The 26961-nt window shown below is 55.6% G+C and overlaps 2 protein-coding genes across 4 annotated transcripts; both read left to right on the top strand.

The window, feature by feature from the left end:
* The first annotated feature begins 3158 nt into the window (after positions 1-3158).
* Positions 3159-14171, top strand: Drc11l (dynein regulatory complex subunit 11 like). The gene is made up of 16 exons (XM_040291250.2): positions 3159-3504; positions 5630-5701; positions 7056-7261; positions 7818-7902; positions 8297-8428; positions 8575-8650; positions 8994-9100; positions 9676-9759; positions 9848-9903; positions 10539-10621; positions 10742-10849; positions 11427-11626; positions 12060-12146; positions 12384-12561; positions 12959-13197; positions 13696-14171. The coding sequence occupies exons 1-16, from the start codon at positions 3220-3222 to the stop codon at positions 13795-13797; spliced, it is 2100 nt and encodes a 699-aa protein (XP_040147184.2). The 5' UTR covers positions 3159-3219; the 3' UTR covers positions 13798-14171.
* A 153-nt stretch (positions 14172-14324) lies between these two features.
* Positions 14325-24380, top strand: Asb10 (ankyrin repeat and SOCS box containing 10). Of its 3 annotated transcripts, none has more exons than XM_078040838.1 (7): positions 14325-14563; positions 14922-15177; positions 15937-16204; positions 19156-19675; positions 23390-23503; positions 23723-23908; positions 24112-24380. In XM_078040838.1, the coding sequence occupies exons 1-6, from the start codon at positions 14552-14554 to the stop codon at positions 23906-23908; spliced, it is 1356 nt and encodes a 451-aa protein (XP_077896964.1). In that variant the 5' UTR covers positions 14325-14551; the 3' UTR covers positions 24112-24380. The 3 variants fall into 3 exon arrangements, with proteins under 3 accessions (XP_077896964.1, XP_077896963.1, XP_013214713.3); XM_078040837.1 differs by adding an exon at positions 15652-15787 and having other exon boundaries at positions 14325-15177; XM_013359259.4 differs by having other exon boundaries at positions 14325-15177.
* Positions 24381-26961: the final 2581 nt, after the last annotated feature.

Below are 26961 nucleotides of genomic sequence, written 5' to 3'. Positions count from 1 at the left end.
ATGAGGCACACTCATAGTTTTATTTTTTTTATTTTTTTAAAGATAGAGTGAGAGAGGAGAGAGAGAGAGAGAGAGAGAGAGAATTTTTAATATTTATTTATTTTTTAGTTCTCGGCGGACACAACATCTTTGTTTGTATGTGGTGCTGAGGATCGAACCCGGGCCGCACGCATGCCAGGCGAGCGCGCTACCGCTTGAGCCACATCCCCAGCCCCCACCTCTAAATTTTCTTGTTTAAACTTTCTAAACATCACTCCTTCTGGAACCCCAAGTTCATAGTCCTCACAGCTTGGTCCCCCATATCCCCTGCCCCCTCCTAGCACAGAATTCCACATGGGCCACGTGAACCTTCTTAACCCAGCCAACCCCAGGGAGGGAGGCATGGTTGTGCTGTCACACAGAGGAAAGTGGGGACCTCAGGGCCTCTGAGCCCCAGTCCAGGGCCCTCTTCCCCACCCATTACACAGGCTTCTTGGACAGTCATATACAAGGGTAAAGGCAGGGGCCACGGGTGGAGCATGTGTTTAGCGTGCACATGACCCTGGGTTCGATTCCCAACACCAAAAGAGTAAAGTCAGGTTGCCTGGAATGGAGGCTGAGGAGCTGGACCTGGTGGCATGCCCCAGTGGTCCCTGCAATTAGGGAGGCTGAGGCAGGAGGACGGTCTGAGCCTAGCAGTTTGAGGACAGCCTGGGCAACATAGCGAAACTCCATCCCCAAAGTAAAACCTTTTAAAAGAATAGGAGGCTGAAGGAAGTTAAAGAAAAGAAACTTTCCCGAGTGAGGAGTCCATTTGCCCTTAGGACAGATACTTACCCAGAGGCTTACAGCTTACAGTTGACTTCAGGTAGAGACTTACTGATTCTCACCAGAAAAGTGGCCACAGTCGTCCCCCACACTGCCCTATCCTTTCTGCAGCCTCTGCCCCTGCCCGCTTCAGCACTGCCATCTCAGGGATGTCCTCCTAGGGAGACATCCCATCCTACACTCCCGATCCCTCCCCTCAGCCTCAGAACATTGGCACAACAATGGGTCAGAACTCTTTAACACTAGGCCGTTCTGCCCCCGACTTTAGGGAAACCAAAGAGATTCTCTGAGTTCCACAGCCAGCTCAAAACAGTGTGAGGAGTGGGCACTATGTCTGAGGGGTGAGTGAGGGAAGAAGGAGGCTGGCAGGGTGGGGAGAGCAAAAGGCAGAGCACCCTGCTGGCTGAGAGAGGCAGGGCAGGGAGGCCTCTGGTGCTGGCCAGCCCTGCGTGGGTCCTGGCCGTTTGCATGGCTCCCTGGCTGCTTCTGCCAGTGGACAGCTTTCGGTCTTCAGACTTCCCTTGGACTATTCCTTCCAGCACCAGGTTCTGGCCTGGAAAAGGGACTCTTCTCTACCCTCATCTCTCTCCCTTACCCCTCACCCATCATCCCAGACCACTGCTGCATGGATTAGCTGGGCCCTCATCTGGAGGTATCCATACTCCCTAAACTCCAAATGCCCTTTCCTTTTCCTTACAGGAACCCACCACAGGCTGCCTCCTCCCCCAACTCCTACAGCTACACCCACACTTCTCTCCTTGTTATCCATTGGAGACCTAGAGCCCCCCAAACCCATGCCTCTTTAAGCCAAGCGGGTGTCTACTTACTCCTACCAGCCAATCACTTCTCTGAAGTCCACTTTGGTACCTTAAGGAATATCACTCCTTCTGGAACCCCAAGTTCACATCCCTCCAAAACTCACAGCTTGGGTCCCCGCATCCCCTTCCCACTCTCCGTGGTTCAGAGCACAGCATGTCCTACTTCTCTGCAGAACTTACCAGCGCCTCTGGGGGGCCTCCCATGTGACCCTGCAGGAGCTGCTGGACCAAGAGCAGCCCCTGCTGGAAGCTGTGCCCAACCGGGACCGGCAGTCCTTCCAGTATAGACTCTCAGTGTTCTACCTGTACTACCTGGGGCTGCTGCGCCGTTTCGACACCATCTATGACCAGATGGTTCAGCCACAGAAGCGCCGGTTGCTGCGGCGGCTGCTGGATGGCGTGGCGGGTCGTGTCCTGGAGATCAAGGATGAGCTGGTTCGTGTTGACCTATGTGAGACCCACTGCCTAGACCGCGTGCTACAGGATCTCAAGCTGACCCCAGTGCGTGCACTGCCACCTCAGGCTAGGTGGGAGGTGGGGGCTGACCTTGACCTACCACTGGTGTTGAGACATCTGCAAAGACAGGAGAGCCAGGCAGATCAGAGGATGGGTTTGGCCTGAGGAGAAGAGCTTCAGGAACTGGGGATGCATGGAGAATAAGGCCCCACCTACCAGTGCAGCTGGGAAGACCCATGAACTACAGGGGATAGGTGAGAAGAGTCCTCTAGAGCCTGGCTTCTCAAAATGTGGTCCATGGCCATTGCCTAGGAGGTGGTTGGAAATGCAGAATGTCCACCAGCACCCAGAGCCACTAAATTTGCACCTGCCTCTTCACATTCCTCCCAGGTGATCTGAGCACATGGGAAAGTTCTAGAAGGGCTTTCCTAGAGCAGAAAGCTACTGCAGGGCCTCCAAGCCTACCCTAAGGTCAATATGAAACTTGTCTTAACCAACTACTGGTGTGGACATGAACAAAATGCAGATTCCCCAGGTCTTGCCATTCTGCTGTGGGAGTCTGGGGAGGACATAGGAATCTGCACATTGTCTTTCCAGTTGCTTTTGAGGCACAGCCAGGTTTGGGACCACTGCCACCTATTGTGATCCTCCAGAATTCAACTCTATCCAGATGGGGACAGGGCAAGAAAGGGACAACCCTGGGGGGGAATTCACCCACAACCTAGAAGTTTCCCACTCCAGCTCCAGGAGGGAGGCAAATACTGCAGAGAATGGCTAAGCCGCTGGAATGGCAACAGTTTGGCCCAATGGCCTGGACTTGTGATTCCTGACCCTCCTCCCCACATCTTGCCCCAAAGGCAGACTTGGAGGTTCCAATCCCCAAATACTTCCAGCTGGAGCAGTCCGCGGCCATGAAGGAGCGCAAGCTGATCCTGGCTGAGATCCTGTCCAGAATGGAGCCAGAGCACCCCACGGAGGCAAGTGGTGGAGACACCCTCCCAGACGCACCCCCACCCCCCTCCTGGAATAGAGGTCTTGCCTGGACTAGTCACAGCTCAGAGTCGCCTTGGCCTTCTCCTCCAAGGCTATTCTAGTGCTCCCTTATCTTCCCAAACCAGGGCAGGACTTGGGCACCCAGATGCCCCAGTGCCTCCTTTGGAGGCTGGTCTCTCACTGCCCACCCAGGATGCAAGCTTTCCCTCATGTGCTCCTGCTCTTTTGCCCCTGCTCTGGCCAGACCGTCACAGGAATCAACCGGACTGACGCCATAATTCTAATACAAACTTCTGAGCGAGCCAGGCAAGGCCGCCTCAGAGCCACCTTCATGCGAGAGATCCAGAGAGAGGAGGAGCGGGATCGGAAGATTCGGGAGGAAGGGCATCCGAGGTTCACTCAGGACCAGAGTGCTGTCATTATACAGAAGGTAACCATGGGTCCCCAGGAGGAGAGCCAGGGCAGTCATCTCCTCCAGGAAGCCTGCCAAGCTACTGGTTGATCACAAGAATGCAGCTGCCTGGATTCTCTTGCCCCACGGTTAGATCCTAAACCAGGGACCCTAATCAGACAGTAAGCATGTGTCTTGTTTGCTTATTATTTAGTCTACATCTCTATTCTACAAAGCACTTGGAGTGGGATGCCATTGGAGACTCAGAAACAGAACGATCACTTTAATGACAATTAGGAGCTGGGCACAATGGGGCACACCAGTAATTTCAGTGACTCAAGAGGCCAAGGCAGGAAAGGATTCCAAGTTCAAGGCTGGCCTGGGCATCTTAGTAAGACTCTGTCTCAAAATAAAAAAATTAAAAAGACTGGGAATGTAGCTCATGGGTTGATCATCCCTGGGTTCAATCCCCAGCACCAAAAAAAAAAAAAAAAAAAAGAGAGAGAGAGAGAGAGAGATCCATATAAAGTAGTAGAATTGATTAATGATCGTTCTAAGAAAGTTTTAAGAATAAATATTAAAATGTATCCTGCACCTCCTGGCAATTGAGGTTGAGGGAAATAGGAAAAATTCAAGATTGACAACTAATGTGACCTGAGCATCCTGAATCTCTGTGCTTCCTGGGGCCACCTTTATTTCAACTTCAAAATAGCACAACCACACCCTAACCCCAGCTAACTCAGAAGGCCCAGGACGACCCCGAGTTTTCCCCAAGGTGGCCATGCCTCTCCTCTCTGGACAACCACTCCGCACCTCTCCAGGTCAGCCTTGGGTACCCCAAACTGTGGACCTGGCCTCTCCCACTATTCCCCAAAATGCTTTCAACACAGATGGACCAGAGATTGTAGGGGCCTGAGGGAAATTCCAGTGCAGGAAGGGACTGCTCTGTCCCTTCAGCCACTGCTCTCCTGAGGCCCTGCCTGGTCACAAAGCTTCTTGCCACCTTTTCCTTCCACAAACCCACGGAGACATGGGGCTGGGTCTTCTTTCGCCTTCAAATCAACCTCCTCGTCCATTTTCTCTCTCAAATCCCACCCAGGATGCAAGCTCTCCCTCATGCCCAGTGCCTCACAAATTTCTGTCTCCTAGCCTACTACTAGAAAGGAGAAACCCTTCTTATCAAAACACAAAAGCAAACCAACAGCAAATGACCACTTTGTGAAGGCTTGTCTGCCCCCAGAGGGGACAGAGGTCTGTGTTACTTCCCAGTATGTGGAGCATCCCAACTGAGCCCTGGTGTGTTCAGGGCTGTACCAGTGTCTGGCTGTATGGAGAGGAGGTCCTTAATGCAGGGCTCAAGGGAGCACATCTTTTGAGAAGGAGAATGGTCCTCAGAGACTGACTCCTGCTCCCTGTGCCAGTCATTTAGTCCCTGTTGCCACACATCAGATGCACAGAAATATTGCATCCTGGTCTTGGTATTGTCTGGTGCACAAATAAAACAAAAAATATGTGAAGCATTCAATGATTGTGGGCTGTCCTGTGTTGGTCACAGGAGCAGGAGGACCAAGGCCAGAAAAGAAAGGCAGGAGCCAGACCCTGCTCATGAGGTGCTTATGAGAACAGAAGGCACAGACTGGGCGCTGGCCTGGCTTCCCTCTGCCTCTCACCCCACCTCCCATCCACTAGAACTCATCTGTCCTCAAAGGCAGGGCAACTGAGAAAGGGCACTGGGCCAGTGCTGTACTTAGGCCCGGAAGAGGTCATGTTTTGCCTCTGGACTGGTTCCCTAGGGTAGAAACAATGGGATTAGCAGGGGAGCTCCCTCGGGCCCACAGCACTGGTGCCTGTGTCCCTGGGTGGAACCAAGTATTTATTCCAACTGCTACGGGAATTCTAAGAAGGGACAGAGGGGAAGGCTCCCTGGAGGAGGTGGTGCCTGATCTTCACCCACACCTCAAAAGAACCCACAGATTAGGGTAAAGATGAGGAAGAGGAGGGGATGCCTTGGAAACCACACCATTGGGGCTATTCCTGCGGAGGACACACCTCCCAGTACTGCCTCACCCCCAGCCTGACCTCCTCTGCCAAACAGGCTGTTGCTCCTCCCAGGCCTGAGCCCTGTCCCCGAAACATGGGTTGTGCCTCATGTCGCCACCCCTAGGTATGGAAAGGCTATCAGCAGAGGAAACGCACCCAGCAGGACCGGCTGGCAGAGATGGAGTTCATCGGCATGGTGAGCCAGGCTGGCCAGGGCAGTGGTCCCACTCTTGTCTCCATCCCCTGCCCCCTGCCTCTGCTCAGCCTCTTCAGCCCCACACCACCTGCCTGCCTTGCACTCAGGCTGGCAGGACATCCTGCAGAGAAAGAAGTATGAGACAGGAAAAGCTCCAAGCCTGTCTCCTCACAGCCCTCCCCGTTCCAGAACAATCTCAGTGGTGGAGGTAGTAGCACAGAGCGTCCTGGACTTGGAATCCCTGCCCAGCTAGAAGGGGAGGCTGCCTGGGTGGACCCCGCACAGCGAGGAGGTTGTGCGGCCCCTGGGAGTACCATACAATGCTGCCTCAGCCCTGTCGCAGCTTTGGTGAACCAATAGGGGCCAAGTCAGGGAGGAGCACACCCCAAACCAGGGCAATTCAGGCCACAAGCTCCCCACTGGCTCCAAGGAGGACTGGCTGGGTGGACTAGAAATGTGTGACTGTGGACCTCACGGAGTGGGGGTGGCTGGCAAGGGGCAGACTCCCCAGGTGCACAGTGTGAGCGTGGATGCTGGGAAGGGTGGTGCAGTGCCTGTGTTTGGCCGGTAACAGTCCCCAATCTGTCCTCTGCTCCCCAACAGCCCCCTCATTCAGCTAGTCTCTGCTGACCTCAGAAAGACAGGCCCTGCCAGGGCTGAGAGTCCACTCTGGAGAGCGGCTGGCACTGGGGGCCAAAGGATAGGATGGGAGGGCTCCGCAGGGTGGAGCTGCGGTGTCTTGGTGGGATGGGAGGCCACGGCAGGGCCGCTGTGTGGGAGTGGAGGTCAGAGACCTGTTGGGGGCTGGAGAGCTGGACCCCCAGGAGGGAGAGCAGGCGGAAGGAGGCAGGGGTCTGCCTGGGTGGGGAGAGGGTTGGGGGGCACCTCACGGCAGTGGGTGAGGAATGAGCCTGGCCGCCCGGGCCCATCAACAGTGTGAGCTCAGCGTTTTCAGTAATTGTCTCTGCGCAGAGTGATATTTAAAATACATTTGGGAGCCAATGAGGCGGGAAAGTGGCTGTGAGAGCGGCTGCCAACCCGGCCGCCGGGCGGGGCGCACACGGGGGCTGGGGCGGCCTGGGGGGAGGGTGTGCTGGGGGACTGGGCAGGGGGGCAGCGGATGCATCCAGCAAACTCATTATCAGAGTAATTTACAGACGAATTTCGGCTCCAAACACAATTTCTCCTGATGCAGGCATACCCGCCGTTCCGCGTGGGTGTGTGCGCGTGCATGCGGGTGCCGAGGGAGTCGGGGGCAGGTGTGTGCCTAAGGACCGAGCTCCATCCAGGCCAGAAGCTGGGTCCTCCCACGCCTGCTCCTGAGCCCCGGGGCCTTTCTCTCCCCTTCCCCCAGCTCCCCTCCACCAACCAGGCGGAGCGCTTTCGAATCATGTCCCGGGCCAAACTCAGGGAGGAAACGCGGAGGTTGCGCCAGGTGGAAAAGGAGGAGCAGTTTCGGCTGGCCATGGAGAAGACCCACGAGGCTCTCAGAGAGGTGGAAGGGCCTGACCTGAAGGAGAAAATGAAGGACCAAATCCGACAGTGGTTTATTGAGTGCCAGTCAGTGTCCACAGCCCCTGGTGACCCAGGCTTCAATCCTTCATTCTCTCTCCTCACTTGGGTCCCTGGAGTGACTCCAGCCTCATCCTCCCCCCCCCCACTTCCCTCCTGTAGCCCAGATTGGCCCTTTCTCCCTCTATCCCCGCCCCAGCATCCTGCTGTCACTCTCGGTTTAAACCTGGAGCCCCCAGTGAATAGAACCATCTCTACACCTGACTTCATTTCCCTGTGGGAAGAGAAAATGAAAGGATAAGGCAATTAAAAGCATCGTGAATGTCCGCAGAGCAGACCAGGCTTTCCAATATGGAACATCCATTCCTTCCCTCTTTCGCCCATCTTCCTGGTCCTTTGTCCTTCTCTACCCTTCTCTCTATCCCTCCATCCATTCACCCATCCCTGTCTCTGTCCACCCATTCACCTATCCATCCATCTAGCCATTCACTCACCCACTCATCCAGCCATTATGTCATCCTCCCACCCACCTGCCCATCTGTCCAAGTACCATCCATCTGTCCAACTTCCCATCCATCTCTCCAATCATCGTATGTCCATTCAGTGCCCTTACTGGTCGGTTCCCTGATTATCCAGAGGAGTCTCTAGGAGGATCCTACCTGATCTTTGCAGACAAGACTCCAGAGCAGGTATCCTGGAGGTGGGGACAGGAGGTTTTCTCTGGCAGGCAGAGCTTGAGGTTATAGAAAGTAGAGAGTGGCAGTGGATTGGAGTGGGGTCAGCCACAATGGAGGCAAGTGTGGCCCAAGGAAAGATGGGACTGCATGGGGCTGGAGAAGGCAGTCATGGCCTGGAGGGGAAACAGTCTGGTGAGAGCACTGTGGCTCCAGATCCCCAGGGCCCAGGTCTGAGCCCTCCCTTAGTGCCCTTTTCCTCCTGGACCCCACTGCAGTCTCTCCATGTTCAGCCATCCACCGCAGCAGTTTCCCTGGGACTCTCAGGTTCACCCCAGTCTCAGACCATAGCTTCCTCACTCCTATAAAATCCCCTTGGTCTCCAAAATGCTTTTGTTGTTGGCCGCAGGTGAAACTAGAACTGGAGATTCAGACTCAGGAGAGCAAAAAGAAGGAGCAAGAGAAGAATAAGAAAAAGGAAACAGAACAGCCTACACCAGAGAAGAATAAGAAGAAAGAGAAGGAGAAAAAGGCCAGGGTGGTAAGACGTCTCCTCCAACACAGGGCAGGTGGGCAAGGAGGAACCAAGTCTGGGAACTGGTGTCGGAAGGCTGGCGCCAGGAAGAACCAGGCCATTTGTGATGGGTGAAGGTGATGGGGTCGAGGTCAAGGCTCCTTCTATTCCAGGAAGCTGATATGACGCTGAAAATGTTGCCATCCAAGTTTATACCCATCATTGGTGCTGGACACAAGGAGTACAAAAGTGAGCAGCCAAAAGCTGACAAGCGCCAGCCTTGGTCAAGGGAAAGTGGGCATCTGCCATGTGTACATGAGGTGCCAGTGTGGGTGTGGCTGGGGCGGCTGCAGGATAACGGGAAGCGAGGAAGGGGTGGGGTGGTCCCTGGGTAGGGTTGTTATGGTTTGGATCTGAATGCTGTGGTCACTGGCCTTGGGATCAAGGTCTGGGCAGAAGGAATGCCAAATGGCTAGGTGGGAACAAGGGACCTGCAGGGGCCAGTGCATGCCTGTGTGCTGTGTGTGCGTATTCACTCGCCTGTGTATACTGGGACTCCTGCCTTTGCGCATCTCTCCATTTTCTGGGTCAGATCTGTGGCAGAACCGACCTGAGAGCAAACACCCAGACCAGAACTTTGACTCTGAGACCCTCCAGAAGGAAAAGAGGAAGGAAGTGGAGCTGGAGATCCGGATTCAGGTGCGGGTGCTGTACCCATGCTCCCCATGCGACTCCTATTCCCTCCTCTCCCGTTTGCTAGCCTCCCCAGTCCCTCTGTGCCGTACCCCAGTGACCTGTTGAGCTTGCTTCCCTCCAGCTGCCATGACATCCCCACCTTCATGAGGCCCCCTTGTCCCCATTCTTTCTGGGCTCCTGATGAAGTATGGAGTCAGCGAAAGGGTTCTGAGCTAGGGATGGACTAGGCCACCAATCACTGCTGACAACCTATGAACACTGTGCCCGCCCACTAGGGCTTTGGGAGCATGGGGCACATCATCTTCAACCAGCCCAGAGCAAGATGGATGGTGGCCCACATAGAAACCCAGCCCTAGGGGCCATGCAGCTGCTCCAGCCATAGACTTTGAAGGGTGGATCTCAGGCTTGAACTTCCCCTGGGGCCTACCCCACACTGATGGCCCAGGAGAGTGAGGCTCCTGAGAGAGCAGGACATGGATAAGGACTTCCTCCCCTCTTGTGAGGCTCCCACTCCCCAGCCCCACCCCCAGCCCCTTTCCCACTCATCCTGCCTGCCACATTCCCGGCCATGTCCCCAGGTGGACGAGCTGATGCGTCAGGAGCTGAAGAACTTGCGTCTGGCTGTGGACAAGGAGGAGGAGAGACCCTTGAAATCTCCAAAGGCAGTGGAGGGATAAGGACTGGTCAGGGGAGGGCGTGTGGGTGGGGAAGAAGGGAAGGACAATTACCTATGTGCTTATTTCCAACCAGAAAAAGCCTGGTACTAAAATTGGGAAGAAGAAGGGAAAAGATCTGACCCAAGACAGGTAACAGACCCTGCTATGCTCACCTTCCACTGCGGGTGGTGGAGAGAGCTGGGTTCAAGATGGGAGACTGACCACTGGTCCTGGTTCTGCTGCTCTGTGGCCTTGGGGAAGTCACTTCACTGCCCTGGACCCCTGACCTCAGTTCTTAACCTTTGATAACACAGAATAAGATGTCAGTGGAGATTATAATAATCATTGCTCTGCTTCTTCTAAATCCTCACTCCAAACTTTGCCTCGATTAGCTCCATCCCCCACCATGACATCTCCCCCATGCCCCAGTCTCTCTCTGGGGCACTGAGAGACACTTGGCAGCCATCCCTCCCAAGGGATTCAGGTCTTAAACTGAGTTTCAGGAACTGGACAGTCTTCGATGACTGGGTTTCAAATGGTGGAGCTTTGGGCATGGGAGACTGATGGAGAAAATTGTCACTGGGGCCATTGGCCCATCTCATGTTCCTCTGTGGGGGACCGTCTCCCAAGACAGTGGCTAGGGCTGCCGCTTCTCTCTAGTTGTCCAGGAGCACTGCTGATATCTCCCACTCTCCCTCTCCTGGTGCCTACAGCACCCCACCTGTCCATTTCCCTTGGTCCTTGCTTGCCAATGTCCTTGGGGTCTCCATGGTGTCTTCCTCTAGAACCGTGAACTCGCTGTATGAAGAGCTTGTCTTTTTTGGCCTCCTAAAGAAGAGTGTGGCAGTGGCGTTGAAAGACTATGTTGGTGAGCCCACCCCACACGCCTGCTCCCGGGGTGGCTCCTGCCCTGGTCCACAGCCTTGCCTTCCCAAGCCCTTCTTTCTCTTGGATGACCCATGGGAAACTGCTCACCCTGTCCCCTCAGGTGACTGCCTCTATCTTGGGTCTGCTCTGTGTTTGGCCAACAAGTTGCGCATGCCCTCTCTGTTTGACATAAGACAGAACGTGGCCTTGTATGGCGTCCTTCGGCTGGGTGAGAGGCCTGGGGAGAGACGCGTCTGTGTTGATGGGGTCAGGCGGGGTGGGGGCTGGGGTTCAGGGGAGGTGGCTGTGACGGCCATGTCCAGTTTGGGCGTCCCCTCCCTCGGTGCCACAGGTCCATGTAGGACTCCCGCCTGCCCCAGGCCCATCCTGGGCCACCCCAGCAGGGGTCCACACTGCTAGCTCCTTCCTCAATCCTAAGGATATTAGTCCCATTTCTAGAAGGCCAGTCTGCACACCCAATGAGAAACCAGGGAGAACCTTTCTAAAGCATTTTGTCACATATGTTTCAATTCCATCCCAACACGGTCCAGGGACGGAACCAGGCGGCACGGAGAACAGAAGGGCAGAGGGTGGCGGGCTCCCTCCTGACCCCCCAAACAGCTCCTGCCATGGAGATTCCTAAGCCACTCACTGTTCTCCAGGCTGCAGGCCAGGAGGAGCTGCTCAGGTGTGGGGGATGGTAGTACGGCCCTGGCTGGAACCCCGCCCTCCCAGCCCAGGCCCTTGCCTGGCATTAACAAGGTCTCCACCAGTCCACCATCTGCCTTGGCTCTCCTCCCCTCCAGGCTCCCCAGATGTCCACTCCATGGCTCCCCTCATCCGCTCCATCCTTCTGGTGGGCCCCTCGGGCATGGGGAAGAAGATGCTGGTGCAGGCTGTGTGCACAGAAACCGGTGCCAACCTGTTTGACCTGTCACCCAGCAACCTTCAGGGCAAATATCCTGGCAAGAGCGGGGCGCAGTTGATGATTCACATGGTCTTCAAGGTCCGGAGCCCCTGAATTCTGTGTTTCTAGTTTTCAGACTTGGGACCACAGAGCAGGGTGGCTTTATGCTTTGAGGGTTACCCATCTGCCTATTTGGGGGGGGTTCAAAGACACCACTGAACTGGTGAGGTCTCCCTTCCAACCCGTGATAGGAGCTTGGGTTCCCCCTGAACTCCTGTGGTGAAGGGGGGAGGAGGCAGGAGGTGGCACAGGAAGACGAGGCCTCAGACGTAGCCCCTCAGACGTAGCCCCTGCCCCACCGTGGAGTTGTGTGGATGGATGTGTGTGCAAAGCACTAGCAGGAAGGACGGGCAAAGCGTGGAGCACCAAGGTCAGTCCCTGCACAGAACCAGCCCTGATCCTGGTGCACAACCAGGTGGGGATGTGACCCTTCCCCAGGGAGTCTTCCGTGTGATTTCTATCCTCTGTCCAGGTGGCCCGGCTCCTGCAGCCCTCTGTGATCTGGATTGGAGATGCTGAGAAGACTTTCTATAAGAAGATCCCCAAGGAAGAGAGGAAGGTGAGGAAGCCCAGGCAAGAAGGGCTGTGAGGACAGGCCCTGCAGACCCCGCCACCACCATCTGGCGGTCCCCTGCCCTCCTCGCGCCTCCTCTCCCTGTCTTGAAGCAGGACGGACAGCCTCTCCCTGCCCCACTCGGGGCTGACAGGAGGCTGACGGGGGCATGTGCTCTGAGAACACTGGGCCCTGCAGGCCCAACCACCCTGCCGACCCCACCCACCTCTCTTCCCGGAGCAGATGGAACCAAAGCGAATAAAGAAGGACCTCACCAAGGCCTTGCGGCTGCTGAATCCCGGAGACCGCGTGATGCTCATAGGGACCACAGACCGGCCACAGCTGGCTGAGATACAGGGGCTGTGCCGGATGTATGAGCGGATCCTCCTGGTGCCACGGCCGGATTATGCTTCTCGCTATGGTGAGGCCAGGGCCTAGGGAGATGGGCCAGAGAAGGAGTCCAGTTAACACTGCCCCTGCCAGGGCCCCCACACCTCTTCCCTTCACCCCATGGCCACTACGATCCCACCCCTCAGCAGCCCCATGTCAGATCCAGAGGGCTGCTTGCTAAGCAGCCCCACATCCTGGTCCTGGCTTCAGCCCCAGGGACACAGGCACGTCCCTTCTGTTCTTGAGAGTCCCCATTTCCTGGTGTTCATCAGAGAGGACAGTCCCTACCACTGTGGGTCCCAGACCTTCCTGGGGAAGAGGCAGTGCTTTCCAGAGACGCAGCTCCTTCCAGACCCAGGTGGGGGCTGTGAGGCTGGCCACCCTGATGCCCCTGCCCCTCACAGCCCGCCCCCTCCTACTGCCTGCAGTGCTCTGGAAGCACATGATAGAAGCCCGGGGAGCTCAGGTGACCCAGAGCCTGGACATCAGTGCCCTAGCCAAGGTGTCCGATGGCTATACGACCGGTCACATTTTCCAAGCCACCCACTCGGTGCTGAATGAACGGCGGCTCCTGCAACTGTCCAAGAGGCCCCTGGTGGCCTCAGAGTTCTTGGGCCATCTGGCGAAGCTAGATCCAGTGTACAGGGAGGAGGAAGAGTCCCTGAAGGTGAGGTGCAGGCAGGGGCTGGGGGCCAGAAACGCCACCTAGAATCAGTCCTTCGCCGCATGCCTCGGGGTCCTCCCTTTGCTCCCCTAAATGCCAGAAGATGGTCAGGTTAAATGAACATGGACTTCAGTTGAGAGGGGAACAGAGGACCCCAGGGAGGACCAAGGGTTAGGCCCCCTCATCTGGTTTACTTGAGGGTGGCCACCTTGGTTATTTCTGGCACCAGCTGCCACCTGCTTCCTCTACTCCCGAGGTAGTACCCACCCCCCAAGGGCAGGCTGGTCTTGGCAAGAGGCCTGGAGGGAGAATGGCTGCACTGTGAGCTGGAGTATTTGGTGGGGAGCATGGAAAGCCCTGGTTCTAACAAGATTCCCAGACTCCAGAGGACAGGAGAAAAGGCTGTTGAGGAAACAGGACCCCTAAGAAGGGGAGGGGTGGGGACAGGAGAACCGAGGGTCAGGGCCAGTGGACTCACACCCTCCTCTCCTGCCAACCCAGGAGTGGTACTTCAAAACCCCACTGGGCAAGAAGAGTTTGAAATTTATGAAGGACCAGGAGGCCGAGGAGGCCAAGCTGGCAAAGGAGAAGAAAAGGAAGTGATAATTGAGGCCCGAGGAGGCCTGAGATGGGGGTGGGGACTGGGCAGTTCCCCGGGTGTGAAGGGACAGGGGTATAAATGCCAGGTGACTGGGAATGAGCTCTCTTGTCTGTCCATCTCTGTGTCTTCCCTCCTCTGTCTGTCCTGCCCAAGGCCGGCCTCCTCTACCAGCCTCCTCTCCCAGCTCCCACTGAACCTGCTCCCTGGCTCCTTCCCTCTCTCTGCTCTGGCTTCTGGATCCTGTTCGCAGCCTGCCCTGGGCCACCACCCCATGTCTTCATCTCTGTCATTTTTCTGTGCTGGCTCCTAGTTCTCTGGCTCCTTAAGGTCCTTAAGGGACAAAAACTAGGAAGGAAACCGGGAAAGAGAGGGAGAAGGAAGATTCACAATAAGAAAAAGAAGGTAGTGGGCCGGGTGGGGAACTCTGGGGAGCCAGGACAGCCGTGTCCCCGAGGACCAGGGAGCCCCATCACTTCTCAATGTGGCAGATGTGTATGGGGGACCGGCACCTGGGGTGGGCAGCAGACTTCTGTTGCTGCCTGTGGGCTGAGCCCCGCCCCTGGGCAGATGCTGTCTTCCAGAGAGCCCTGGAGGGGTGCCTCACACTTGGGGCATCTCTGCTGCTTGTCACCACTGAGCTCCTTCCCTTGGATTTGGGAGTGGAACTTTCAGGACTCATGAGTGACTTTTGAGGAACAGGAGTAACAGGGGTCCCTGCCTCGGTCTGGGCCAGAGACCAGGCAGTACAAGGCTGACATGGTAAAGCAGGTGGGTTCCAGCCCTGCCACCAGTTGTTTGTGGGGCTTGGGCAAAGGGCTCCTCTTCCCTGGGCTGTTCTGTGTCTTGGAGATGCCAGACTTCATGGATATCAACCCTGATGTCACCCAGCCCTGGGGAACTAAAGCTCCACTCCCACCCCCTCCCCGGTTCCTCCCTAACTCCAGCTCCCAGCCTGGGAGTTCCATCTGGGCATTGTCAATGGGGACAGCTGGGGGCTATTTATGGCTGGCCCCTGCATGCTCCCTGGCTCCGCCCACACTGGCTGGCCTGGCCAGGGCCCAGCGCCACCCACCCAGTCCACCAGCAGTGTCGCCCCGAGTCCTGTTGCTTTGGCTCCTTCTCCCAGAAACCAGCCATGCCTAGGGGAAGGAGCTCTCCTCCCCTCCGGGGACACCATCTGGGGTGCCTCCCCTCGGCCCCTGCCTGCCGGGCCTGGGAAACCCCTTGGTCATCATCTCTGCTGTGCCGGGACATGGCTCTCCAGAATGCCCTCTACACCGGGGACCTGGCGAGGCTGCAGGACCTGTTCCCCCCACACAGTACAGCAGACCTGCTGCTGGAGAGCCGGGCCGCCGAGCCTCGCTGGAGCAGCCACCAGAGGGGTGAGAGGCTGCTGGGGGAGGCCTGAGACCCAGGGCTGGCTGGCTGACCGAGGCACAGAGCTCCCAAGGCCTGAGGAAGAGAAGCCCCTAGCTGCTGCTCCCCACCCCAAAACTTGCCCAACAACCTAAATCTTGGCCCAGGAGAGAAGTCATGTGGAGCCCAGAATAGCTCCTGCTGGACCTCGTGGCCGGGTCAGGCTCCTGCTGGGGACAGAGGGGGCCCTCTGCCTCCTTTCAACCTCTCTCTGCCTGTGTCCTCTACCTCTGCTTCTCCCACCCTCTTTCCCTTCCTATGTGCTCATGAGCTGGTCCCCAGAAGAGTGCAGGGGGCAGGGAGACCCCCCCAGTGACAGACACACCCTCTGTGCCAGGCTGGTGGAGAAGCCCAGCAGAGGGTCCGAGGAGCACACCCAGTCTGGCCCGGGACCCATTGTCACCCGCACGGCCTCAGGACCTGCCCTCGCCTTCTGGCAGGCAGTGCTGGCTGGGGACGTGGGCTCTGTCTCCCGCGTCCTGGCAGACTCCAGATCCAGCCTGGCTCCTGATTCCGTCTTTGACACCAGCGACCCAGAGCGATGGAGGGATTTCCGCTTCAACATCCGCGCTCTGAGTACGGGGCCCAGCGTGGGGGGTCTGAGTGGGAGAGGGGAGGCTGTATCGGAGCTCGGGCTCCTGCATCCCCTTCTGCCAGTGCCACCCCCTTGGCTGGCACCTCTTTGCTGTCACTCAGGATCCGAGGTTTTGTCCCTCTCTCCCTAGGACTCTGGTCTCTAACATATGAAGAGGAGCTGACCACCCCGCTGCATGTGGCAGCCAGCCGTGGCCACACGGAAGTTCTGCAGCTGCTGCTGAGGCGGAGGGCGAAGCCAGACAGCGCCCCCGGGGGCCGTACTGCCCTGCATGAGGCCTGTGCTGCAGGTCACACTGCCTGTGTCCACGTGCTGCTGGTGGCAGGAGCCGACCCCAATATCCCTGACCAGGATGGGAAACGCCCCTTGCATCTCTGCCGTGGGGCTGGTACCCTTCAGTGAGTGACCCCTCACCCCAACCCTGGGTTCACTCTTAGGGGAGGCAAGGAGATCTTCCCAGGGAAGGTAGGGGGCAGGTGAGGGGCTGCCATGCTCTGGGGGCTGGGGTGGAGGAGTTGGGCTGGTGGAGGCCAGGATGCAATCAGTGCCCAAGACAGCCAGCCACTGGCCCTTGAGTCTGCAGTGTCTTGGACTTGGGACAGTTTTCTGGTTCCCCAGGGCCAGCAGAGGGCTGTGGCTGTGGCCCAGCTATGTGGCCTGCACTGGGGAAATTGTCCAAATCTATTTTGGAGAGATGGTTTTGCTATAAAGTTTTGATATTTCCTGAGCTTATCCCGTGTTTCAGACACTGGAACAGCAGCTGAGTCATGTTCCTGCACTCAGGAAGCTTGTTGTCCCATGATCCAGAGAGGTTGGGGAGACAGAAGTCCTAGTTAGGGACTGCTATGGTCCCTGAGGGTCTGGCTGTCAACTAGCAGGTTTAGAATCCCATTGGCAGGACACTCTCTGATAAATGAGCTTAAGGGACTGTCACTAACTCAACTCACAAGAAACATGGATACACCCATGTCTATGTGCTATTTACTCTAAGACACATTCCTTTGCAATGACCTAAATAATTATGGCCTGTGTATAAGGAATGTAGAAGAATGAGTTCCCCACTTGTAATTTTTTAATGAATGTAGAATCTGGGCAGAAGGAGCCTAGACCAACCTGGGGACTAACTCTACGTGCGGTGGAGCCCCCTCTTGGCTGACTGCATACCTGCCAGATTTTGCGTCTTGCCCCCCCTGAAAGACACCACATTATCCCTGCTTGGGCTGGGCATGGTGGTGCACACCTGTAATCCCAGCAACTCAGGAGGTGGAGGTGGAAGGATCATGAGTTCAAGACCAGCCTCAGTAACTTAGGCCATAAGCAACTTAGTGAGGCCCTGCTTTAAAATAAAAAAGAGGGGGCTGTAGCTGTAGCTCAGTGGCAGAGCACTTGCCTAGCATGTGTGAGGCACTGGGTTTGATCCTTAGTACCACGTAAAAAAACTAAACAAATAAAGGCATGCTGTCCATCTACAACTTAAATTAAAAATATATATATAGAGAAAAGGGCCGGGGATGTGGCTAGGTAGTAAAGCGCCTCTGGGTTCCATCCCCAGTACCCCTGCCCCCCAAAAAATCTAATGTGAGCCATATATACAATTTGAATGTTTCTAGTAGTCCCATCAACAATTGAAAGTGAAACAGATGACATTTATTTCTTAAATTATGGTAAAATACATATATCACAGAATTTACCATTTTAAAGTTCAGTGGCCTGAGTACATTCACATCGCTATGCAACCACCACACCATCCACCCACAGAACTCTTTCCATCTTGCAAAACGGAAGCTCTGTCCCTACTAAACGTGACCCCTCTCCCCAGGCCCTGGCAACCACAATTCTACTGTCTAGGGACTCATATAAGTGGGATTGTGTATCATTCATCCTTTCGCAACTGGCTTCTTGCACTTAGCCTCAGGCTCATCCATGTGGAAGCATGCCTCAATTTCCTTCATTATTAAGGCTGAATAATATTCCATTACATGTTAATACCACATTTTGTTCATCCTCTCACCTGGACACTTGTGCTGCTGCCACATCATGAATAATGCTGCTATGAACATGGACATATGAATATCTGTGAAACAGATGAAATTAATGTTAATGTATTTTATTTAGCTACCCAAAATGTTGTAATTTCAACACATCATCAATATAAACATTTCACAATCTTTTTGTGGACAGAGTCCTTAGGAGTGGTGTGTCGTCAACACAGCACACTGGCACTTGGACTACCATGTTGCACGTGCTCCACAGCACATGGTGGCTGCCACGGTGGGCCCATAGCTCTCGGTAACCCACATTTTTAGTTCTGGCTGTGTTTCAGCCCAGTCTCCCTGCGAGCACACCCAATGATAATCACCCCTTCCTTCCTTGAAACAAATGTATTTCAAAAATTATTATGGGGGGCTGGGAATGTGGCTCAAGCGGTAGCACGCTTGCCTGGCATGCGTGCGGCCCGGGTTCGATCCTCAGCACCACATACAAACAGATGTTGTATCCGCTGAAAACTAAAAAAAAATAAATTTAAAAAAAAAGCATGTTTTAAAAAAAAATTATTATGGAACGTTTTGAACAAACAGAATGGTATCCAAGATAATAGACTGAGCCCCCTGACCCCGTCACCATCAATACTGCCCACTTCCCCTACCCGATGCTGCCGTGCGGACTTGTGTGAGAACACCTTTCAGGCACCGTCTCATGCTGCTCACAGCATCTCATCAGGGATGAGTAGTATTACCCCCCACCCTGCATTCTAAACTGAGCCCAAAGAGGCAGCTTTGAATTTGGGTGCCACGTTACTGGGACTCCCTGTGTTTCTACAGTGCAATCTTTCCTGGGCACCCTCTTAGAACAACTCTTGCTGGTCAATTTTAGTTTTGTTGGGTTTTTTTGTCCCTATTGTTATTTGTGTTCCCACTGCTATTTGGGTTCACCACCAGGCCTTGCACCCCCGCTTTGTCCTCCGTTCCCAGCCCACAGAGTCTTTAAAGGGCTCTGCTTGTCCTGGCCCTGAATGCCATCTGTGCCCCTGACGAGCTGCGTGAATTCGCATGAGGTCCTCAAACCTTCAGAGACTCAGTTTCCTCCTCTGTGACATGACATTCATAAGAGACCACCCAGGGACCGCGGCAAGACCCTTGGAAGGGTGCTGCTCCAACCACGCGAGGACTGCTTGTGGCTTTTATTCCCACAGGGTTAGTGGACAATGCCTGCAGGAAGTCCTGGGCTTTCAAAATGGCCACTGTGGGTCCTGCCAGTGAGTGACAGGCAGGACACAGCCAGGAGCCAGCCAGGGCCCCCTGCCCTGTTAGCAGACCCGCTTCCCTCCCCGCCATCTCGCTCTTCCTAGGTGTGCGGAGCTGCTCCTGCGCTTTGGTGCACAAGTGGATGGCCGGTCTGAAGAGGAGGAGGAGACCCCTTTGCACGTGGCAGCCCGACTTGGCCATGTGGAACTGGCAGACCTGCTTCTAAGACGGGGTGCATGCCCGGATGCCCGCAATGCCGAGGGCTGGACACCACTGTTGGCTGCCTGTGACATCCGCTGCCAGTCTCCTGCCGATGCTGAGGCCACCACTACCCGCTGTTTCCAGCTGTGCCGTTTACTGCTGTCAGCGGGGGCAGATGCGGATGCTGCTGACCGGGACAAACAGCGCCCCCTGCACCTGGCCTGTCGCCATGGCCACGCGGCCGTTGTAGAGCTGCTCCTGTCCCGTGGTGTCAGTGCCAATGCCATGGACTATGGGGGACACACAGCCCTGCACTGTGCTCTGCAGGGTCCAGCTACAGCCCTGGCCCAGAGCCCTGAGCAAGTGGTGCGGGCTCTACTCAACCACGGCGCTGTCCGAGTCTGGCCAGGAGCCCTCCCCAAGGTACGGGGGCTGAAGGCATGGAGAGGGCCATGATGTGAGGGGACGGGAGACCTAGACCACTTGCCAGCTTGTTTTGCAATGCAGCCTGGAACCCAGGGCACACAGGTTAGCCCCTTCTTTCATTCAACAAGGAAGCAAAACCCTAATAGAGGTAAAAGCCAGGGCTCAGAACAGGAAGCGTGTTTGTGAGCACACATGTGTATACATTCATGTGCACCTACATGCAGGGTGTGTGTGTACCTGTGTCCAGAGTTTGTGTGTGGACGTGTATGGCGAAGGTGGACTGAATGCAGAAGGATTATAAAAGATCCAACAAGACTAAATCAAAGCCAGGCATGGTGGTGAACAATTGTAGTCCCAGAGATTCAGGAGGCTGACTCAGGAGGCTCCCATGTTGAAGGCCAGACTCAGCAACTTAGCAAGACCTTGTTTCAAAATGGAAAAAAAAAAAATACTGAATGAGTCAAGACTGATGTGAGCAGCATAGAAGGTGAAAGGTCTTCCTCAGGGCTATGAACTGCTGGAAGAGCATTTGGGGAGCTCAGAGTACCAGCAGTATCAGCTGAGAGAGACAGACAGTGGGCACAGGCGAGACCCCTCCCAGGGCAGAGCATGAGCCCATTTCCTGAGGTTCAATCACCCTGCACCTTTGAAAATGCCCTTCACTGTCATTTTTTGGTTTATATCTTACTTTGCACTAATTTCCCCAGAGTAGGTTCAACCTGAAGACCTGAAGTGCAGGGCAGATTCCCGGGCCAGGGACCTTGTCCCCTGTAGTGTCCCGCCCATGGGGGCTACTGTCAGGGAGGGCAGGGAAGGACTCCTGTTGTCACAGCAGCTGGGTCAGGCCTGAACTGGCCTTCTGGGAGGGTTGGCAGGTCCCCTCTGGCGCTGCTTCGGGGCTGGTCCCACCCCGCCCCGCCCCTTCCTGGGCCCACCCTACTGTCCCCGCCTCTCCCCTTTGCTCACAAACCTAGAAGCATCTGTCTGGATTCCTAAGCAAGACCAAATAATTAAACAGCCCGAGAGTTCGGCAGATTGGTCTCCCCTTTGGGAAAATACAAGAAAATCAACAATTAACACTAATTAATCTCCTATTAACACCAGATAATTAGGAGAGGAGCAATTCCCTGTAATCTGACGCCGGCTCTGACAGCTAATGATTTCCCTGCCAGGCGGGGCAGGAGGAGGACTTGGCACAGCACACAGATTCCCGGGACCCCGCGCCTGCCCGCGGCTCTGCCCTGCCCTGCGGCCTGTCTCGGGGAGCCCAGGGGCCAGCAGAGCAAAGGGCCCCATGTGTTCTTTTCCTGTGATCTGAAAGCCCTCCAGTCTTGGCTGGGCTTCCTGCCTTCCCACAAGGAAGACGCTGGGGCCCATCGGTGTGACATGCCACCAGCTCTCCAGGAGCCACCTTACTGGACTTGGCACTGAGGGGACCTGAATCTGGTTCTAGCTTTGATGCTGTTCTTGTGACTGTAGGCAAGTTACTGAAATCCTCTGGACCTCAAGTTTCTGGCAGGTCATGCATCCTCTACTGAGCAGAGACGGAAAGCCACAGGAGCATAGTAGGGACCAGTGGGGGACAGCACACATCAGACACTATTCAAAGTTATGCCACCTGTGGACTGGGTCCCTCAGTCCTCCAACAACCTCTGAAGCTGGTGGCACTGACAGAGCAGGCTCTGGAGCTAGGCACACCGCCTCAGTACTTGTTAGCAACCATTGTCTGAAAGGGAGGGGATGCGTGTGGGGGCGCTTGGTGAGCCGCTAGGCATCCCCTAACAGAAGGATCGCTGGGCACAGCAGCAGTGCAGGTGGAGTGGCAGCCTGGGCTTCCTGGAGGAGTGGGCCTTGGGATGGGCACTTCTGGGAAGCCTGGTGTGTGGATAGACAGGCTTTGCCACAGGGTGGACATCTCGGGCAGACATGCCCTTTCCTCACTGGAGACTGAAATGAAGAGGCCTGTCCCAGACAGACTCGGCCAGGGCAGCTCTGGTAAGTACCTCCCAGAATCAGGGCAAGAAGCAGCGGGCCCGAGGGTGTAAGTTGTGTGCTCTGGGGGTCCCCCTGCCCTAGTCAAGCCTGGGCCTTCTACCTGTGCCCACCATCCTCCAGGGCCCCTGGAAGGCAGGGCTGTCCAGGCCCCTCATGTTGTGTGCGACACACATGGGATGTGCACGAGGTATGTGCAGGAGTGGGCACTCAGGGTGGCCATCGTGGCACCTGTGCGTGTTAGGCTGTGGCTGTCCATCGGAGCACATGGAGGCTCCCTCCCTGGGCTGCTCCCACTGCAAGTCTTTCTTGCCTCCTCCTGGCTCCAGGCCACCACTGCGGAGACCACCCCATGTGGGACAGTGCTTTCCCTGACCATGCTCAGCTCCTGATCCTACTTATTTTTTGCCACACCCGAGGCCTGTGAGCTACAAACAATGCTGATGGCCTTGGCTCTGCAATGGAGCTTGCAGACCACAGGACCCTGCTTCTCCTCCTCACCACGGGACCCCAGGGGTGGGCAGAGTAGGCCCTCCGTGAATATTTTCCTAAAGAGGAATTGAAAGCATGAATCTGGCTCCAACTCTATCCCTACCAAGCCCTCTATTGCTGCCTCCTCTCATAGCTGCCTCTGGCCTTCACTGGACACCAGGGAGATTCTATTTTTTACAGGACTAACCTTTTCACCTAGATAGGAACTCCACCTAGGGACTCCCTTCTAGCAAGCAGAAAATCCAGCACAGAGCCCTGTAGAGGCAGGCAGGACAGCAGGATGCCGTAGTAGGCAGAGGCAAGGAGTCACGTGCCAGGCTTGGACGGCTGGAACAATTTGGGCAAGATGCTTAACTTCTCTATGCCTCAGTTTCCCTTTGTGTACAACGGGGACAATAACAGTCCATGCCTTTTAGGGATAAGGATTAAGAGTTCATACATGCTACATGCTAAATATCTGGCATAAACTACGTACAGTAGAAATGTTAGCTGACAGCTGAGCACGGTGGCACATGCCTGTAATCCTAGTGGCTTGGGAGGCTGAAGCAGGAGGATCGCAAGTTCAAAGCCAGCCTCAGCAATTTAGCAAGGCCCTAGGCAACTCAGCAAGAACTTGTCTCTAATTTAAAAATATATAAAAAAAAAAGGGCCAGGGGTGTTGCTCAGTGGTTAAGGCCCCTGGCAGGGTTCAATCCCCAGCACCCTCTCCCCAAAAAAACACATTAGCTGACAGGCTGGAGTAGCAGCTCAGTGGTAGAACATGCACTTAGCATGTACAGAAGTCCTGGGTTCGATCCCCAACACACCCCCTAAATGAAAAAAATAACTGTTGTGTTAGTTTCCTGGGACTGTTGTAAGAACCAGGTGGTTCAAAGCAACAGATCCATTACCACACAGTCCCCAGAAGGGTCTGGACGTTCTGGTGGGGACACTGTGATTGCCCACAATCCCTGGTGTTCCTTGGCTTGTGGACACATCACTATGTCTGCGTAGGTTGTCACATGGTCTTTTCTGTGAATGTCTGTGCCTGTGTTTTCCTTTCTATCCTAATGATCTCATTTTAACTTGGTTACATTAGAAAGACCCTATTTCCAAATAAGGTCACATTCATGGGTACCAGGAGTTAGGACTTCAATATATCTTTTCGGGGAATAACATACAACCCACAAGAGCTCTTGGCCATCCTGCACAGACTGATGGGTACCTGACCTTCCCTGCCTCCTCCAGGTCCTGGAGCGCTGGTGCACGTCCCCACGGACCATCGAGGTCCTGATGAACACCTACAGTGTCCTGCAGCTTCCCGAGGAGGCCATGGGCCTGGTGCCTCCTGAAACTCTGAAGGTCAGATTCCAGGACCCTTTAGCCAGAATCACTCAGCCTGGCCCCAAGAGACTCCCACCCCTAAAGGGCAACCTTGTTGGTCCCCAAGAAGTCACCCAGAGGTCCCCTCCTATCCCAGTGAGTTCAGAGAGGTGGGTATCTATAGGACAGCTGTCCCTGTTAGAAGTGGGTGCCACCTGTCCAAGGCTGCCCTGGCTGAGTCCCTCCTCCTGTCCCCAGAAGCACCAGCACTTCTACTCTTCCCTCTTCGCCCTGGTGAGGCAGCCCCGGTCACTGCAGCACCTGAGCCGCTGCGCGCTGCGTGCGCACCTGGCAGGCTGCCTGCCCCACGCCCTGCCCCGCCTTCCACTGCCACCCCGCCTGCTCCGCTACCTGCAGCTTGACTTCGAGGATGTGCTCTACTAGGTGAGTCCTGGTTTCTGGGGACAGCCACAGGGCTTGGGGGAAGGGGATGGGTAGGAGGCAAGAGAGGGGTCCAGGGGAGGGAAGCCTCTCCTTCCAGGTGTGCACTGCCTTGGAAAGCATGAAGCACATGCCACAGCCTGCAGGGGGCGCTCTGAACTCAGGCCAGCCAGGTAGCCCTGTCAGCAGAATGTCCCTCTCCACAGGCAGGGGTGGATGCTTCAATCCCCACCTGAAAGGGGCAGACACATCCCACATCAAAAGTGACATCTGATGAAGACAGCAAGTGGGCCACTCCTCTCCAAGCACCCTCTAGCCTGTATGTGCATTAAAAGTCTCCAGGCCAAGCTGGCAGTGGTGGTGCACACCTGTAATCTCAGCAATTTGGAAGGCTGACACAGGAGGACTGCAAGTTGGAGACCAGCCTCGGCAATTTAGCGAGGCCCCGTCTCAAAATAAAAATGAAAGGGCTGGGGATGTAGCTGTGTGGTTTGATTCTTTTCCAATAAGCCGTCCTCCTCTTGCTGGCTCCTCAAGATGGGCACTAGCAGGGTCCCTGGATCCACCCATGTGCTAGCCCACCTAAACTTCTCCCTTTGGCATCCACCAGCTGCTGAGGGGTCTCAGGCAGCTGCCCATTGTCCGCTGGAAACGGCCACCAGGTGAGTGGGTCAGAAGAGGCCTGAAGGCTTAATGGCTGTGGGTAGGCAGAGCCTCTGTGCAGAGGGAGGTTTTGCAGAGAGGGGATAGGACAGTACAGGAAGGCTTGGCTGAGTAAGAGGCAAGGTGAGGAAAAGCCACCCAAGAAAGAGCGGACATGCCGGTGGGCCCAGGGTGGAAGAGTGACCATGGCTCAGGTGAGAGTAAAAGGCCCAGGTTTGGGAACCAGAACGGGTCTACCTGTTGCTCCATACTGTGGGTCGCAGAGCACCCATGCACCCCTGGCCCCGGCCTCTTTTCTGCTCCTTCCTTAAATTCAGTTGTGTGGTAGCGAAAGTGCAGCGCTGTTAACAGGGCCCGGTTCCACTGTGCTCCTAGCTCTACCATTAACTTTGGTGCAACACAAGTCTCCAACTCCCTGGGCTCACTTTTCTGCATCTGTAAGAGAAAGGACAGTCCCTAGGGGTCATTGCAGCCCAGAGTGGTAAGAACCTGTAGGAGGGCCCAGCAGCCTGGAGCTGGCCCGAAACCTCAGGAGGGAGGGGGAGTTGTCGGGAAGCCACAGAGCAGCCAATCAGATGCCAAGGGTCGCTATACAGTTCCCAGGCCTGCGGAGTGTGCCCGCGCTGGAGCTCAGCCACTTTCCCGCCAACTGCTGGGAGCCAGACTGCGTGGGGCGAGGCCAGAGGGTGGAGCGGGGCCTGGGGATTGGGGGAGGTTGGGCAGAGGATCTGGGTGTGGAGAGCGCAGAAGAGAAGCCGAATGGAGGTCAGTGGGCCGGGAGTCGGATCCTGGCCTCAGGAGCCCTGCGTGGCCCAGGCGGCCTGGGCTTCAGGTGCTGGCGCTGTAGAGACCCAGACTGGCCTCACCTCCACTGACCCCTCCTCGCTGCGTGCAGGTCAGCAGCAAGAGGTTTTCTCCTGGACAGTGAGGGGTGCCTGCAGTGGGCACAAGACACAAAACAAACATGAACAAATCTCACTTGTGATAAGTGCTAGGGAGAAATGCAAAAAGGTGATGTGACCGTGACTGGGAGCTCTTTTAGACTGGGTGACCAGGAACCCACTCTTTGAGGAGGTGACGTTGAACCTGAATGATCTGAATGACAGAGGAGGAGCCAGCGTGAGAAGGTGGGGAAGAGCAAGGGAGTGGCAGGAGAGAATGTAGATTCCCAGGGCTGCTCTGGTGCTAGGGACTGGGGAAGGGAGGCCATAGAGAGCTGGGGAGGCCGCTTGAGAGACAGGGTAAGATTTGGGGTCCTTTTGAGAACCGATGGGCCCTGCTGATGAAGTGGAGATGGGGCTGGAGAAAGCCCCCAGCAGGATGTCCCCAGTTTTTTTATTTGAACAGATGTGGTGGCACGAATTACCTGGGTGATGGCACTAGTTACCTGGGTGTTGGGTACACTAAACTGGAGCTGCCTGTTAGACACCTCAGAGTGGCTGGGTCCCCTGCCATCTGGATCTGTGACTCGGGAGTGCAGGGATGAGGGCAGGTCTGGGCATGTGAATGTGGGATCACTAGCACGTGAAAAAGGGCATCCTGGTTTTCCTGAAAGTCCTGTTTATAAAATTTGATGGAGATTCTGCAGTTCTATCCTCTCTGTTCATTTTGTGCTTCCTGACTCCAGGCTTTAGGTACTAGATATAAGGCTGTGAATGAGACGTGATCCTGTCCTCAGTGAATTTTCAACCTGGTCTAAGAAACAAGTGTGTGAACTAGTCAGAATATAAGAAGCAATGAAAGGAGGGCAAAATAACTGTGGGAGCAGGGGCTGAGGGCAAGAAGAGGAAGCTGTGGAAGATGGGAATGGGGTAGAGATGTGGGAAGACCTCAGGGAGGGGTGGTGCCTGTCACCTCTGGCCAGGGCTGGGTGTGGGATGCCTTTTTAAGAGGGGTGGGGGTAAGGACAACCGGAGTGGTCAGTAGAGGGGGATGTGCCTAACCTCTACCGGCGGCGTTGGCCGGTTAGGAAGGTCCTTTCTGGGGTTAGACATCTAGACACTTGCAAGCCAGGGAGCTTGCTCCCCAGCCTTCTGGCTGTTGGTCCCACGGGCCCAGAACCTCTCCCCGGTAATTGCTTTCCGTAATGTGTTTGCTCCAAACCAATTTCACGCCTCCGTGAGGACTCCGCCCTGCACTGGAGGCACCGACTTCCCCACCACCAATCTACCCGCGTGTGAATGCGTGGGCTCACAAATACAGCACACATTAAACAAGACAGGTACACAGCATTCAGAGAACCTGAGCCCAACCATGCACAAACCTACATGCATGCCTACTAGACTTTAATACACTCGTGTGCAAAGCTTCAACTCCCCACCCCGAAACTCCTTTCCCGGCCCCAACCCATGCACTCACATCCAAACACCCAGAAGCTTGGACCGCTCCCCTGG

Source organism: Ictidomys tridecemlineatus, chromosome 2, assembly GCF_052094955.1.
Source record: "Ictidomys tridecemlineatus isolate mIctTri1 chromosome 2, mIctTri1.hap1, whole genome shotgun sequence".
In the NCBI taxonomy this organism is placed as follows: domain Eukaryota; kingdom Metazoa; phylum Chordata; class Mammalia; order Rodentia; family Sciuridae; genus Ictidomys; species Ictidomys tridecemlineatus.
Note: the sequence above shows the minus strand (reverse complement) of the source record. Positions and strands in the feature narration are given on the sequence as shown.

Bases quoted from the DNA above. Each gene is read 5' to 3' on its own strand.
- Asb10 (XM_078040837.1), top strand. From the start codon at position 14,797: ATGGCTGGCCCCTGCATGCTCCCTGGCTCCGCCCACACTGGCTGGCCT. The intron at 19,676-23,389 runs GTACGGGGGCTG...TGCCTCCTCCAG, and splicing joins GGCCAGGAGCCCTCCCCAAG to GTCCTGGAGCGCTGGTGCAC. The intron at 23,504-23,722 runs GTCAGATTCCAG...TCCTGTCCCCAG, and splicing joins TGCCTCCTGAAACTCTGAAG to AAGCACCAGCACTTCTACTC.
- Drc11l (XM_040291250.2), top strand. From the start codon at position 3,220: ATGCCCCAGTGCCTCCTTTGGAGGCTGGTCTCTCACTGCCCACCCAGG. The intron at 5,702-7,055 runs GTGAGCCAGGCT...CCCTTCCCCCAG, and splicing joins AGATGGAGTTCATCGGCATG to CTCCCCTCCACCAACCAGGC. The intron at 12,562-12,958 runs GTGAGGCCAGGG...TACTGCCTGCAG, and splicing joins GGATTATGCTTCTCGCTATG to TGCTCTGGAAGCACATGATA.